The sequence below is a fragment of the Rhineura floridana genome, chromosome 5 (assembly GCF_030035675.1).
Source record: "Rhineura floridana isolate rRhiFlo1 chromosome 5, rRhiFlo1.hap2, whole genome shotgun sequence".
NCBI classification, from domain to species: Eukaryota; Metazoa; Chordata; class Lepidosauria; order Squamata; family Rhineuridae; genus Rhineura; species Rhineura floridana.
In genome coordinates this window covers 71,714,192-71,729,057 of record NC_084484.1, presented here as the reverse complement: position 1 = coordinate 71,729,057, position 14,866 = coordinate 71,714,192, and the positions used below count along the sequence as shown (strand labels likewise).

The 14,866-nt window shown below is 39.8% G+C and overlaps 1 protein-coding gene across 1 annotated transcript in view; it reads right to left on the bottom strand.

The window, feature by feature from the left end:
- Positions 1-14,866, bottom strand: part of WWC3 (WWC family member 3) — a 63,950-nt gene that overhangs the window by 31,028 nt on the left and 18,056 nt on the right. The window contains exons 4-5 of the mRNA XM_061627087.1: positions 13,105-13,225; positions 2,475-2,549 (exon numbers count right to left, since the gene is read on the bottom strand). Coding sequence (XP_061483071.1) covers positions 2,475-2,549; positions 13,105-13,225 — 196 coding nt within the window. The remainder of the gene's footprint in view (positions 1-2,474; positions 2,550-13,104; positions 13,226-14,866) is intronic.

The window sequence follows — 14,866 nt, the reverse complement described above, 5'->3', positions numbered from 1 at the left end:
GTAAGGAGGGTCATGGGTGATGCCACCCCAATCTCGGTGATAAGAGGTAGAGAGAGGTATGGCCATAGAATGGTGGTGAGCTGCCACAGAAGATGAAGGCAAGGCTATCTATGCCTTGTTTCTCATTCCCACTTCTCTCAGGGATGGGTTCCTCATTGCTTATCTGCTGTAGCCACTGGCCTATGTGTGCTGTTTAACACCAGATTGGTACACAATAAGATTTGATCATGGATGAGGGTGCCGATTTAGTGTGCATTACTGAGACCTGGGTGGATGAGCTGGGAGGAGTTGATCTGACCCAGCTTTGCCCACCTGAATACTTGGTGCAACACCAGCACAGGCTGCAGGGACAAGAGGGAGGGGTGGTCTACAGAACTTCTATCTCTTCACCAGGAAACCACTCTGTCTCACAGCTAGCTGTGAGGGCCTGCACTTGGTGTTCAGCCAAGGAGACAGTAAACTAGGGTTGCTGCTGGTGTACTGTCCATCCTACTGCCCAGCAGCTTCTCTGGCGGAGGCCGTCTCAGCTGTGGTATTGGAGGAGCCCAGAACAACGGGTGATTTCAATGTCCATGCTGAAGCTGTCTCTAGTGTTCCAGTTTGGGACTTCATGACCTCCATGACAACCATGGTCACCGACCAATTGTCACTGGCCCAAAGCACAGGGCAGGGCACACCCTTGTCTTGGTTTGTGCTCCAGATGGAGGAACAGATGATCTGGAGATGGGGGGGGTAGATCTCATCACATTGTCATGGTCAGACCACTTCCTGGTGAAGTTTAGACTTACAGTGCAATATGCGGTGCACAACTGCTCACTGGGGCAGGGTATTGCCAACATGTCAACCTGCTGCTGAAAGAATTGCACTGGCTATCCATTAGTTACCGGGCTAAGTTGAAGGTTCTGGTTTTGGTTTACAAAGCCCTATACTGCTTGGGACCAGGATCTTTTCAGTGCCTACTGAAGACCTTCCTCTTTTGATAAGGCTTTTAAGTAGAGACCTTATCCCAGTCTGTGTTGGAATTGGTTTTTACAATGTTTTTAAAGCTTTTTTTAAAAATATGTTTTTAAAGATGTTTTGTTTTAATATATTTTAAAGTCTGTTTTTATGATGTTTGTGTTTTTAGTGTTTTTGTTTGCTGCCTGGGCTCCTACTAGGGGGAAGGACAGGATATAAATTTTATAAATAATAATGATATCTTTTAAGTATTTTTTACCAGAAAGGTTGTGTTCAGGGGAGGGGGAGACCAAAATATATGGAAAATTTCTGCATCTGATGCCTTATACCTCCAGCACCAATCCTCCTAGTGATTTTAAGTTTTCTTTAGATAAGCTGGAGTCAAATATCACCTGGATTTTATGAAAATGTTCTTTTAAGATTTGGTGAAACAACACTTTGACAGAACATATAGCCAAACCCAGTATTTCCTAGCTGTAAACTCTCCTACATTTCCCCCCATTTATATTCAAAATATAAAGTAATTTGATCCAAATTCTTAAGTAACTGATACCACTTCCTCACCAAACCCTTTTATAATAAGGCCAAATAGTAAGTTGGGAAGCAGAAGGGGGTTGTACCCATTTTATTAATGATTTCTTGATAAGTTATAATGGATTTCCTTTTACTCTACATATTTCTAACTTGATAGAAATCAAAATCATACCATATTGAAATATCCCATCAATTCATAATAGTGAATTGTTCACTATGAAAGTCTGAGGTGAAAGCTAAGTTTATTCTTCAATTTATACCAAAGTATCTAAAAAGCGTTTAACTGCAAAGATTGGGGGAGGGGTGTTGTTTTTGTCTTGATAATATTAACAATTAACTAACAGCATTTTTAGAACCCCATAAATGTTTTTAACTGGGGGAAAGGATTCAAGGCAGTCAGGATGTGATGAATGTTGGCTGCTTTTCAGACATGTGTTTACCTCTGTATTTATTGACAAATAATAAGGTACCATAGTCTTGAAATGAAGTTATCACAATACAAGCACTTGAATAAAAAAGAAAAATCAAAATACTAGCAATTGATCAAAGCAAAGATTAAAGAACACTTGATCATCTCTAGGGGGCCCAAGGTACTATTAGGAAGGTTGGTAATCCTTTTTCCTTGCCTGACCCAAATTTTAATGGTCCATGAATCTGGTCTCTTTAAAACAATAATGTTGTTTAAGCATGCTTCTTGTCCCTGAGCATGCCAGACAGTTTATATGCTACATTCATCAGAAATCATGGTGGGTGTTTTGAGGTGAAGCACTCGAATGCAATACTTCACCACACGTGATCCAGCAACTTTCCCCATTTTTGGAATATATTTGTGTAACAATTAGGAAAGAATCTGGATGATGATCAGTCACCGCTTAGTTGTGCTCTGAGATGTCAAAATTCTTTAGCCATTAAGGATGTTGTACACTTGACATACACGTGAATTTTAGCAATGAACACTGACCAAAGAGAAGTAGAATACTCACAGAAATCCAACTTGCATTTTTGGCTCTTCATTACTGTTAGCATCATTATAAAGTGATTCTTCAACATCCTCATTCCTATGTGATAAGAAAAATAATTACTAAAAAGCTAGCACTAGAACAGTGCTTTAGTGCCATAAATAACCTGAATTATTCAGTATGAAAAATTCACACTTCATCTACTGCTTAGTGAGTTTTATTAGATTATAAGCTTCCATTAAAAGTAGTAAGACTTAAACTTGAAAGAAGCTATTGAACTCTACAGTAAATCCAATAATGTTACCAATATACAGTTATAAACATTCACTGGTATATTTAATTGGTATATTGCCTAAAAGTAAATATATCTTTATTTACTATTATCACGTTGTCATTCAACGTTAAAAAATTACCTGTACTTTTATTCCCAGGCATACAACTGTACCTGAACAAATATTTTAAATTCCGATACATCATGATAAATTTTCCAGAGCTCTGCAGAAAGGGCTTTAGTTCAGTGGTAGAGCACAAGTTTTACATACAGATGGTCCCAGGTTTAATCCTTGATATCTCCAAGTAAGGCTAGGAAAGACCTCTCTGTGGAACTGAAGAGCGACTAAGTACTGAGTTGGATGGCCTAATGGACTCACTCAATTTAAAGCAGCACTCTCTATTCCTAAACTATATCTATTGTTAAAAGAACTATATTTTTAAAAATAATTTTAATAATTCTATAGTAACATAAAAAGCTCCATTATATCTATGAAAGTATTTATTTTACATCATCGTTTAAATGCTGCCTTTGGGGGCATAGCCCACCCACGCAGAGCTTGGAAAAGTTACTTTTTTGAATTACAACTCCCATCCGCCCAATCCAGTGGCCATGCTGGCTGGGGCTGATGGGAGTTGTAGTTCAAAAAATTAACTTTTCCAAGCTCTGCACCCATGGCAGCTAACATTAACACGATAGCCCTATTCACATGCTACTCACATGTAGGATGGAATCACGTTTATTTGGAATGGGACCAGGCTTTTTGCCCCACCCAGATGCCACTTATCCTTCAAACAACTGTATGATGTCCATGGTTGTTTGAAGAGAAACCTCAACTGGGTGTCCTGATCATGCAGAGGCCCTACAGACAAGCAAGAACATGTGCACTGAGGCAATGTGCAGTTGTTTAAAGAAAGGTGGGAAGGGGGCTGGAAGCACAGCCCTAGTGCAAGTAAAGACAATCACACCCTAAACATGAGAAACATGTGAATAGTGCTAAAGAATACAAATAACCTAAAAAAAATTAAAAACCAATGAAGGCACCTTCATTAACAGTTACTAAAAAAGCTAGTAAAACAAACACCAAAGACAAACACTTCACCTAACAAATAGAAAACCTTAATTTATTTTAAAAGGGTGTTCAAAAAAAGGAGGGTATTTAAAACGTTTTAAATTTTGCAGCAGAGAGGCCATGCACATCTCTGAAGGAGGGAGTTCCACCTCTGCTGGCCACTGCAGAAAAGGCCATGTCTTTCATGCTTGCCAAACAAACTGACTTCACAGACGAGCACTACAACAGGCAAATCTCTTTTTTTTTTTTCAATTAATTTTTATTCCAATTTTCAAAACCAAAACAATACAAAAAGAAAACAACACAAATCAATAACTAGTACAATACAAAAAGAAATATATATATATATATATAAAAAAGAAAGAATATTGACTTCCGATTTGTCATAGTTCAGCTATAAATCTATAATCTATAACAAACCTATCTCTTAATAGATTATAAAATCACCTTCCTCCAACGGTTATCTTAGCTGGTTTCAAATCTCATTAACATCATATCATTTTAATCTTCCACAAAAAGTCAAAGAGAAGTTTCCAATCCTTGAGATATATGTCAATCAATTTTTTTTTCTAAATAAACATGTCAATTAATCCAACTCATCAAATCTACTAAATCCAGTAATTTTAAATCGCTCTTCTGTCATTATCCATATTGGGTCCATCTTCCATCTTCCATCTTTACACACCCAAAAATCTTGCTGTCATAGTCATATAATAAAAGTCTGATAGGAATTTCCTCCATCACAGATATTTTCTTGCCATCAAATCCAAACGTATCACTGAAGTATTGTTGCAAAGCCGCATCTCTGTTCCTCTTTTCCACATGATACACTAGTACATCTCTTGAAGGTTTTTCCATTGACACAAAACAGGGATTAATTCTGTTAACTTTCTCCATTTCAAGTTCCATCAAATCCTTCCAGTCCAAGAATTTTTTTGAACTGATAATATCTTTATCTCCAATCTCTTCAATTCCTTCAGGGACAGCGCTGAATTCCAAACTGTAATATTTGTCTCCAGGATCCATCACAGCCAGAAAATCCAAATCTTTTTTCATGTCCATAATTAAGCCAATCTCCATAGTTTGAACCTTGCCTTTAATTTCTCTTTCATCCTTTTTTTGTTTTCCAGATCTATCTTTATTCTCCTTTCTCATAGAATCCTGAGTTTCTTTCAGCTCCTGTCTCATTTCGTGAAATTCAATTCTCCACGCTTGTCTATTATTTCTCAGTTCTTGTTTTATTGAGTTAATCCCATTCATTATTTTCTGAAACATGTCTAGAGATAAAGTCCCTTCTTGTACATCCATGATCTTCTTAATTGTCATTCTTAAAGCCAAAGGAACAAAACTCCTTCAATTTTCAATGTCCCAAACAAAGAGCAGCTTATTTCTTTAACCAGTTACAAAGGAGTTAATCTTTCCAACAAACTAACGTCACACGCTAGACAGCCCTTATCTCTTATCTGCCCAGAAGTGTAAGAACGGCTTTAGTTCACAGCGTCGAAATAGCTAGTAGCAGACAGAATTAGCAGATTCGTCAAAAAAAAAAAAGTAGATCAGAAAAAATAGTCCCAACCATACATCAAAAAGATTTCTTATCTCTTCCAATCAGAAATCTCTTGTCCGTTGTAACCTTTAAAATGCTATTTTCCATGTCAGCTTTTTGCAATAAAAAAAAAAGATAAGCTATTTATATTTTCTTCCCCCTTAGTTCCGTGAATAAAAAAAGGAAAGTCTTACCTCACCTAGGTTATCTCAATTGCTGTTACTTTGACAAATCTCTTTAGCTGTATAGATAAGAAAATGATGAATGTAGACAGGAGGATGTTTGCCTGTTAGTCCGTATAAAAAAAAACGGGTCACTTATCCAGCTGAGCTAGCATAAAAATCCTCGCTCTGTCTGAGCTGCTGGAAGACAGACAATTCTGACGAATTCCAGACTCCAACAATCAAAACAAAGCTATGTGGGAAATCTCACGTTTCTTCTTTAACCGGAAGAAATTATTCCCAGTCAGAAAAGAGCCTTCTGACTGAATGTAATCTGGGTAAGTTTCATCCAAGACGGAGCTCGTCTCAGAGGCTGCACAGGCGTAGGGATCCTCCTGGGAAGTCCCTACAACAGGCAAATCTCAATGCCTGGGCAAGTTCATATGGGTGCAGGGGATCCTTCATATAACTGTATTGGGCAAGGTTTCCATCACCTGCTGTCACCTTGATTGCAAAGCATGCGCTCTATCCAAGACACAGTTCATCCCCTTCTGAAGTCAGCTATGGCCCTGAATAATTGTGTTGGCATTTATATTTGCTCTATTTAGTTATATTCTTTTTTTTATTTCTGTTCCCAAAGACACCAGTTTCAGAGCTTTACTAATTTAGAAAAATCCAAAGTTGCATGCTATAAAAACCAATCAAATTATTTTCTAATATATCAACTTGCCATAATATGACAATTTTGCTCAGCCTCTTATTATGACATGGCCTGGATGTTCATGTGAGGGGGCTATCCCATCCTACCATTCTTCCTGAACCCCCCAGAGCCTCTCAAAAACATTTCCAGAGGATCAGGGGATTCTCTTGAACAATGTGTGATGGAGTACAGGGACCGCAAAAGGAAGACAGAATCACCCAAATCAAGAACAGACACCCTGCGCCAGTGGAACTCTGCATTCCTCCACTCTGCTCTTTCCCCTCATTACTAGTTGTGCCTGAAAAATCTCAACTATAATTAATGAGTTCATTCCTCACAAAGGTTGGAAGCTGGTTAATTGACAGGCAGGCCTATCTTTGCACAAACCCTTTACTGAGGGTGTTTTAGTAAGAGTGCCCTTTAGTAACAGAATTTAGAGGTGTGATATTGCCTTGGATCCAAAGATGCCCTTCTACCCAAGAAAAGCCTTTACTGTTCATGGAATAGAAAGCTGAAACTTACTGAGAAGCATTCTTTTAGTTAGTAAGGAGCAGAACAGATACAGTGCCTTGCAAAAGTAGTCAGACCCTTGACCAATGCTCTCATGTTACTGAATTACAAATGGTACACTGTAATTTTGTTCTGTATGATATTTTATTTTGAATCACTGAAATTCAAAATCAAGTATTGTAAGGTGACATTGGTTTTATGTTGGAAATGTTTGTAAGAAACATAAAAAACTGAAACATGTTGCTTGCATAAGTATTCAACCCCCATACATTAATATTTGGTAGAGCCATCTTTCGTTGCAATAACAGCTTCAAGTCTTTGGGGGTAGATATATACCAGCTTTGCACAATGTCGGAGGGATTTTGGCCCATTCTTCTTGGCAGATTTACTCCAGGTCATTCAGGTTGGTTGGACATAATTTGTGGACCACAGTGTTCAAAGACCATCACAGATTCTCAATGGGATTGAGATCAGGACTGTGACTGGGCCACTGTAGGACATTCACCTTTTTGTTCTTGAGCCACTCCAATGTTGCTTTGGCCTTGTGCTTGGGATCACTGTCCTTCTGAAAAGTGCATTTCCTCCAAGCTTCAGTTTTTTAGTGGACTGAAGCAGGTTCTCTTGCAGCATTTCCCTGTATTTTTCGCCATCCATTCTTCTTCAATTTTAACAAGATGCCCAGTCCCCTGCTGATAAGAAGCCTCCCCACAGCATGATGCTGCCACCACCATACTTCACTGTAGGGTTGGTGTGTCTTGAGGCATGGACAGTGTTAGGTTTGTGCCACACACAGTGCTTTTAATTTTGGCCAGAAAGCTCTATCTTGGTCTCATCTGACCACAAAACCTTCTCCCTCATTGCAGCTGGGGCTCATGCTTTCTGCCAAATTCTAGACATGCTTTCAGATGGTACTTTTTGAATAACAGCTTCTTTCTTGCCACCCTCCCATACAGACCAGTGTTATGCAGAGCTCTTGATATGGTTGACTGGTGCACTATTACTCCACTTCCAGCCACTGAACTCTGTAGCTCCTTAAAAGTGATTGCTGGCCTCTCTGTGGCTTCTCTCACAAGTCTCCTTGTTTGAGCGCTGAGTTTTGAGGGAAGGCCTTTTCTTGGCAGTGCCTCGATGGTGTCATGCAGCTTCCACTTCCTGATTATTGATCCAACTGTGCTCACTGGTATATCCAAACACTTGGATATTATTTTGTACCCTTTTCTTTATCTATGCATTTGTATTACATTATCTCTCACTTCTGTAGAATTCCCTCTGGTCTTCATTTTCTTTCAGATTCACAGCCTGACCAATGATCCTTCAACAGTGGGGTTTTTATCCTGACAGCAACTTTAATGGTTCACAGATGGAGGCCAATGGTAAGGTAACTGTGTCCTTAATAGGACAATTTCTTTCATCTGTGTAAACTGGGAGCTTCCACAGCACAGGGGTTAAATAGTTATGCAAGCAACACGTCTCAGTTTTTTGTTTCTTACAAACATTTCCCAACATAAAATCAATGTCACCTTACAATAATTGATTTTGAGTTTCAGTGTTGCAAAATAAAATATACAGAACAAAATTACAATGTACCATTTGCAATTCAGTAATATGAGAACATTGGTCAGGGGTCTGAATACTTTTGCAAGGCACTGTAGCAAAGAGGTTAACAAGGGAGTTGTTCACTTGGGAAGATGAATACAGCTGCCCTTCCTTTCCATTTTGTTGTTACTTGAAAAACTGTGCCTTAATGTAGCCACTTTGGTTACACTCCAACCCTGTCACTCGTGAGGGGGAAAGAAGCGGTAGCTGTTTTCCCAAGAGGATAGGGATATAGGGCTGCCCCTTCTTCCAATCCAAATACTGCAATGGAGTTTCAGATGCATTTTCTAGCTTCCACCAGCTTCTTAGGAAGAAAACCAGGTGCTTATTCTGGATGGAAACTTTGGAGGCCTAAGGCTCTCATTACACTTAAGTCCAATCAGCCACTTCAAGCACTTCCAAAAGGGCCAGATGCTGTTGCTTTCCACATCCACTAGGAGGCAGCAGGCCCCTCCTCCAAATATTAACATTTAACTCAACAATACAGTAGGGCCCCGCTTTGCAGTGTTCCACCAATACAGCGGTTGTCAATTGGAGAAAGGCCCCGCTCCTATGGTGCTTGTTTCACTTTTACGGTGTTTTTCAGGTGTTGGGCTCCACTTTAGACAATGTTAGTCAATGCATTCTGCTTTATGGCAGATTTCTCTTTACAGCGGTGGTCTGGAACAGAACCTACCGTATGAGCGGGGCCCTACTGTAGTACTGGCCATTATTAGCCAAATTTACTTGGTAGCAGTACAGATATTAGGCTCTTTGACTACTTATGCGGGAAATATGAGTGCTTGCTTTGGGAGCAGCCATCCTTCTCCCACGACTGATCTACTTCTCTAAAGCACTGAGTAGGAAAGGCAGACTACAGCAACCACTCTTGTCACTTACCACATTTTGCGGGGTGAAAAAAAGGCAAGAAAACCAGAAGAGGCCCCAGAGAATTCTCTTGGTTTACATTTAAAGCACCAGCACTGCTCTCTTTGTATCCAGAGGCTCTAGCTACTGCTGGGTGTCATTTATGATTGTTGTGAGGTGCTGCAGAATGGCACTGCCAAGTAATGTGAAGGATGGGCCATAGCAGCTGAAGCAGCAGCTCTGCCTTGCTTCCAGGCCTGATGGCAGGGAGGTGAGGGAATAGCAGTGCTCATCAGCCTGCTTCAGTTCAGCACTACCTGCTTTTTTGCTCCAAGCAGAGGAAGGAGAAGCCACAATTCAGGAAGTTGTGCCAGAAGACAAAGGTCATCTTTCCTCAGGAACTCTCTTCAGGCTTAGGGTCAAAGTAGAGAAAAAAAACCTGACCACAACCTTACCTGAAAGGATGAACTCTCTCCTTAGGTAAAATGTAGTGCTGCAACAGCTCAGAAGTGAGCCAAGCCAGAGGCTTGTTGCTTGCTAACCAGACAAGGCTTGGCTGGGAGCTAAAGTATCTCCTTCTGACGCTACGTAGCTTCGTGGAAGGGTAGTAGCTCTGATGTCTGAAGTTTGAGGGGTAACCTCTTTCACTTCTTACAATATCAGGGCCTTACCCAATTTAAAAAGAGATACATTCTAATTTTCCAAACTGCAATCAGCAGAAAAGGACAAGGAAGCATGTTAGAAGACACTTTTCAGTGGTTAACACACTCCCCTTTCATGCTGATTGGCTCGTGGGATGCTGGAGATGTAGGGACCCTGCTCCCCAAAAAGTAAGGGGTCTAAGACCCCCGACTTCCTGGGTGACTACACCCCTGGTGACGGAAGTCTGTTGGAGGGAGAACTCCCTGCTAACATACTTCTTGGCTTTGCCTGCCATTTCACATTCTTTTGCGCTGGGCTTTGGCATCCTTGGAAGTAAGCCTGGTGGCAGCCAAAAGAGGGACCCCCCTCCATTCCTAGTATTGCCTCATTGCCAGGCCTAAAAAGGGAGCTATATCTCTCTAATCAGCCAGATTTATATTTGCTATGTGATGAAGAGTTGGCTTTGCTACCAGCCAAAAGGAAAATGCTTCTTGCCTGGGATTGTATCTTCTTGTCAGAAAAACAGCTTTGTGGGAAGACTCCACTTAGGCCCAGGGCTGGCTTTCTCCTTTGCACAGAAGAGTTGGCCCCACTGCCAGCAAAAAGCAGATGGTTTCTGCCTGAGAAGTGTCTCCTTGCCAAAAACCAACCTGGGAGCTATACTCCACTTTGCAACCAAGTCCAGCATTGTGAGACCAGATATGGCAGATACTTCCCTCTACAGGGACAGAAACAGCTGGCTGAAAACAAATGGGCTCTCCCTCCCTCCTCCACTTGTGTAAATGGCAAGAGGATCTCTTTACAGGAGTGCAGCCACTGATTAAGTGAGAGGCTCTGGAGAGATTCCCCTCACTTAACGAGGAGAGATGGGTGCCTACCAAGAGGGTCCCTACTTGACACCTAGCTATTGGCTGGTCAGAGATAGGCGAGGACCCTCCAAAGGAGGCTGCAGCAAAGTTTGATGAACCAGAACCTGAATTTAGGTTGTCCATGCCCTTTGCATAAGGGACAGCATTCTAGAATGTGTCCTACTCGTCCCTTTAGTAAGCAGAACTGGGCTACCAGGAACAACAGGGCATTTCTGAGGCACTTTAGTCCCTTTTCTGGGCTGCTGGCTATGTGGGTGTAGGGAGAATGGATGTGGTCTCTTCCTTCTCTGAAGCATCTTAATAATCGCCAGTAGACAGAGCAGAGTGCTCTGTGTTTGGGAGTTTGGGGGGGGGGGCTCAGAGAAATCTTGCTGGCCAAGTGGTTCAAAGGGGAGAAGAGCTGGGTGCCACATGCAAGGGGTTCAGAGAAGCCTCCTCAATATTCTGTGTGCTTGTCTCTCATGCAAGCTCCAACTAAGGAGTGAATTGGAGGTCCATGGATTATTGAGCACTCTCACTACATCAAGTGTGCTAAAGATACTCTTTTTCTTTTGTTGATATAGGCCTAAAGTCTATAAGCTACTTCCAAACATTAACTCAGGAGCAGCAGAACTTCCCTGCTCTTCCCTAGAAGGGCGTATTTTTTTTCTGATTAGCCCTGTATTCTTCCTGAGCAGGAAACAACCCCTTTGCTGTCTGCTACCACTCCTATGGCAACCAGGAAGATGTGTTGCATGTGAAAAATGAATGGAGGTCTTTGTTTCATTTGTACAAGCCTTTGTATAACCATTTGTTCCCTACTGTTTCCCTCTAATTCCATATCTTTAATTGTTGATGGTAGAGGGAAGGAACTTGTAGGACTTCAGATGTTGTTGGACTACAACTTCCATTATCCCTGATAATTGGCTAAGCTGAATGTGCTGATAAGCGTTGAGTCTTCAACAATATCACAAGGGCCTGCAATTCCCCAGTTTACAGCTTAAATCCCTAGTATGTGTGCAACACAAGCCACAATGGCAGAGACACATGTCATTTCCTATTGCAAAGCAAGACCCAAAGGCTGGATTGCACACAGTTCTCCATTACAAGATACTTGCAGAAGCCACTTACAGTAACAGACAATTTAATTTCCAGCCTTACTTTGGAATGGGAAGCTGTTTGCACTCCAGCCATAGGGGTTGCTTTTGAATGAAAAATTGCATGCAACCCATGTACACATATGCAATATAATTTGTAAGCATTACTGAGACAGGCTCCAGATACACTGTTGTAAGAAGTTTTTTGTAAGAAGTTCTTTAGATCCAACTCATAGTGTTTTTCCTTGCCATTTTGCAAAGGGACAGCTTTTAATTTTCAGTTGCTATTTTGTAAACTATATATTATTTCTAGTCACTTTCCCATTCTCTCTCATCCTCTTAGAGATGTGAAGCCCAGAAAAACAACAGAAAAAGTTTTCCCCCGAAGCCTTTTTCAGTTCTTTTTCCAAAAAATTGAATAAATTGAAAAAAAGGGGGGGGGAATGGATTATGGAATGTTTTATTTTAGCATGATGAATAAAATGTTTCACTGAATCTTGGTCCCCCCATTTTTCTCAGTTCTTTTTATGGGAATGGATGCTTTATGTCTGCTTGATACTGTGGAGGACTAGCGGAGATATAAATAGTTTCCTTTGTTATTAATGTTGATGGTTTCCTTTTTTTAAATTGTTTTTTGCCTGCTCCTCATAAACTGGCAAAACGAAAGAGGTTCCTTACATTTCAGGTGTTCCTTACAGTTCAGGAGCTTGGAGATCCATTTGTTACAAAAAAAGTAAAAATTTAAAAAAGTAAATTCAATTTGTAATAATTGTTTGAATAAAATGCACTTTTAATATACCAACTGTGATAATTTTATGCCAAACCAACTTGTAAATAATTACATTTTATGTTCCTGAAGAAACAAAGTGACTTTCAATCTGTAAAAAGTGCTAATACTGCATTTTTTCAATTTTCCCAAAAATTTCCATTTTTTCTGAAAACAGTGGGGGGAAACGGTTTTCCCCATGGCTTCAAAATTTCTGGAAATTTTACATCTCTACATGCTCTTCACATAATAAACTTTCATTTATTTATTTATTTGTCTATTTATTAAATTTACACACTACCCCTCTTCCCAAAGGAGCCCAATCCAAAACATATCTCAAATAGCTTAGGAAACCAAAAAGTATGCAAGACCCCAAACTGTTATTAAGCAATTAAGAAAAAAAAGGGGGAGGGGAAATCACAACAGTCAGGTAGCAGCCAGAGAACCAGGTAAAAAATCACTTTGCTAAAACATTTTAAAGTATTAGCCATTAGTCATATTTAGTAGTATAGATAAGACTTTTTACCAAGAATTTTGTTGTTTTTAAGGGAAGGATATTAAGTACAATTCCAATGTACAACACATTTATACAACCTGACCTTTTGCTTAAAGCTTCAAATACGCCACTGTCACTAGCCAGTGAATAATTGGACAGACATGCTGAGACTCGCCTGGCTCTCCTCTCTGACCTTCTAGCACTATCTTCACGTAGGGTCACTGCTACAACATGTGAAAAGAGCAAAGACAAGGTTACACTGAAGATGTATACACTCTCATCTATTAAAAAAGCAAAACTCCATAAAAGTAATCAATACAAATGTTTATATAAAGGCACATTGTTTAATATTTTTAAGATATTTCCCTTAAGAAAACAGGTGCAGCTTGACCTGAACCAGCCCAAGATTTAAGTCCCATTGATTTTAACTGATAGTTAAACACATTCTTATTTATCTCCAAATTGTGCCACTTGCTTCTTTTTTGACAAGACAGGTAATACTATTCATGCAGTAATAATAATAATAATAATAATAATAATTTAATTTTTGTGTCGCCTATCTGGCCAAAGCCACTCTAGGCGACGTACACAATTAAATTCCAGTAAAATACAATTTAAAATACATAGCAATACAATACAGTCAACAATAAAGGATTAAATTACAGCATAAAACAGTATATAAACAACGGGCATTCAGTAATAGTGATAAAAGCTTAGCCCACCCCGGAGGTCCCGAAGGCCTGTCCAAAGAGCCAGGTTTTTAATGCTCGGCAAAATGCATCCAGGGAAGGGGCATGTCGAAGATCGAACGGGAGGGAGTTCCAGAGGGTGGGGGCCGCCACTGAAAATGCCCTCTCCCTAGTTCCCACCAACCTAGCTGTTTTCGTTGGTGGTACTGAGAGAAGGCCCTGCGTGGCTGATCTAGTCAGGCGGCTAAGTTTGTGGTACTGGAGGTGCTCCTTCAGGTAAACTGGGCCGAGACCGTATAGGGCTTTAAAGGTTAATACCAACACCTTGAATTGTTATTGCAAAGAAGAACAGATAGTTAAGAATGAATGTTGCTAAAAACAGAATAAAAATATGTTTAGAAGGCAATATAGTGACCATTTACACTGGTATAATCCATTGATATTTACTGTGACCTTCAAGCCATACAGTGAACATGTATGTGTAGTAGGCTCTATTTGCTTCAAACAATATTAAAGCAATCTTCTTCTATACCTCTATATGTTATCAAATAATTGTGCATTAAATTAGTATTTTTTACACTTGCATGGTGCAGGTTTTATTTTGCTGAAAGTTCTGTGAATGCAAATTATACCACAACTGCCATGTACAGTCATGCTAATTAATGGAACTTATAACAGTGGGCTAGATCCAGATTGTTACTTGCATATAGTTCCCACTGAAATCAAAGGGATTTAAGTCATGACTAACTCAACCTATTAGCTTTAATGGGAGCCCTTTAATGGGATTAATAACTTAACCTAGATTCAATCCAGTATCTAGTTTCAAGTTATACTATTTACTTAAAATAAAGTAAAATGGGGAAAAGCATGGAACAAAAGCAAACAAATACACACTTACATTCCATTTTTACCTGGAACTCAACATATCTGAACAACACTATCACTGCAAACATAAATTACTATCACCAGTTATACATGGACAACAGGCAGGATACATGAGGTGTTGGGTTTTTCAAATGGAAACTGTACCAAAAAAATTCACTTGAGACAGGATACATACTATACATACATACAGAGACAGTTTATTTTCCCTAAAGTCAGAAAAGATGGAAAGCAACTCAAAAGGGGGGTATTTGTGTAGTTATTTTGTACATATATATCACACCCTTCTTCAGT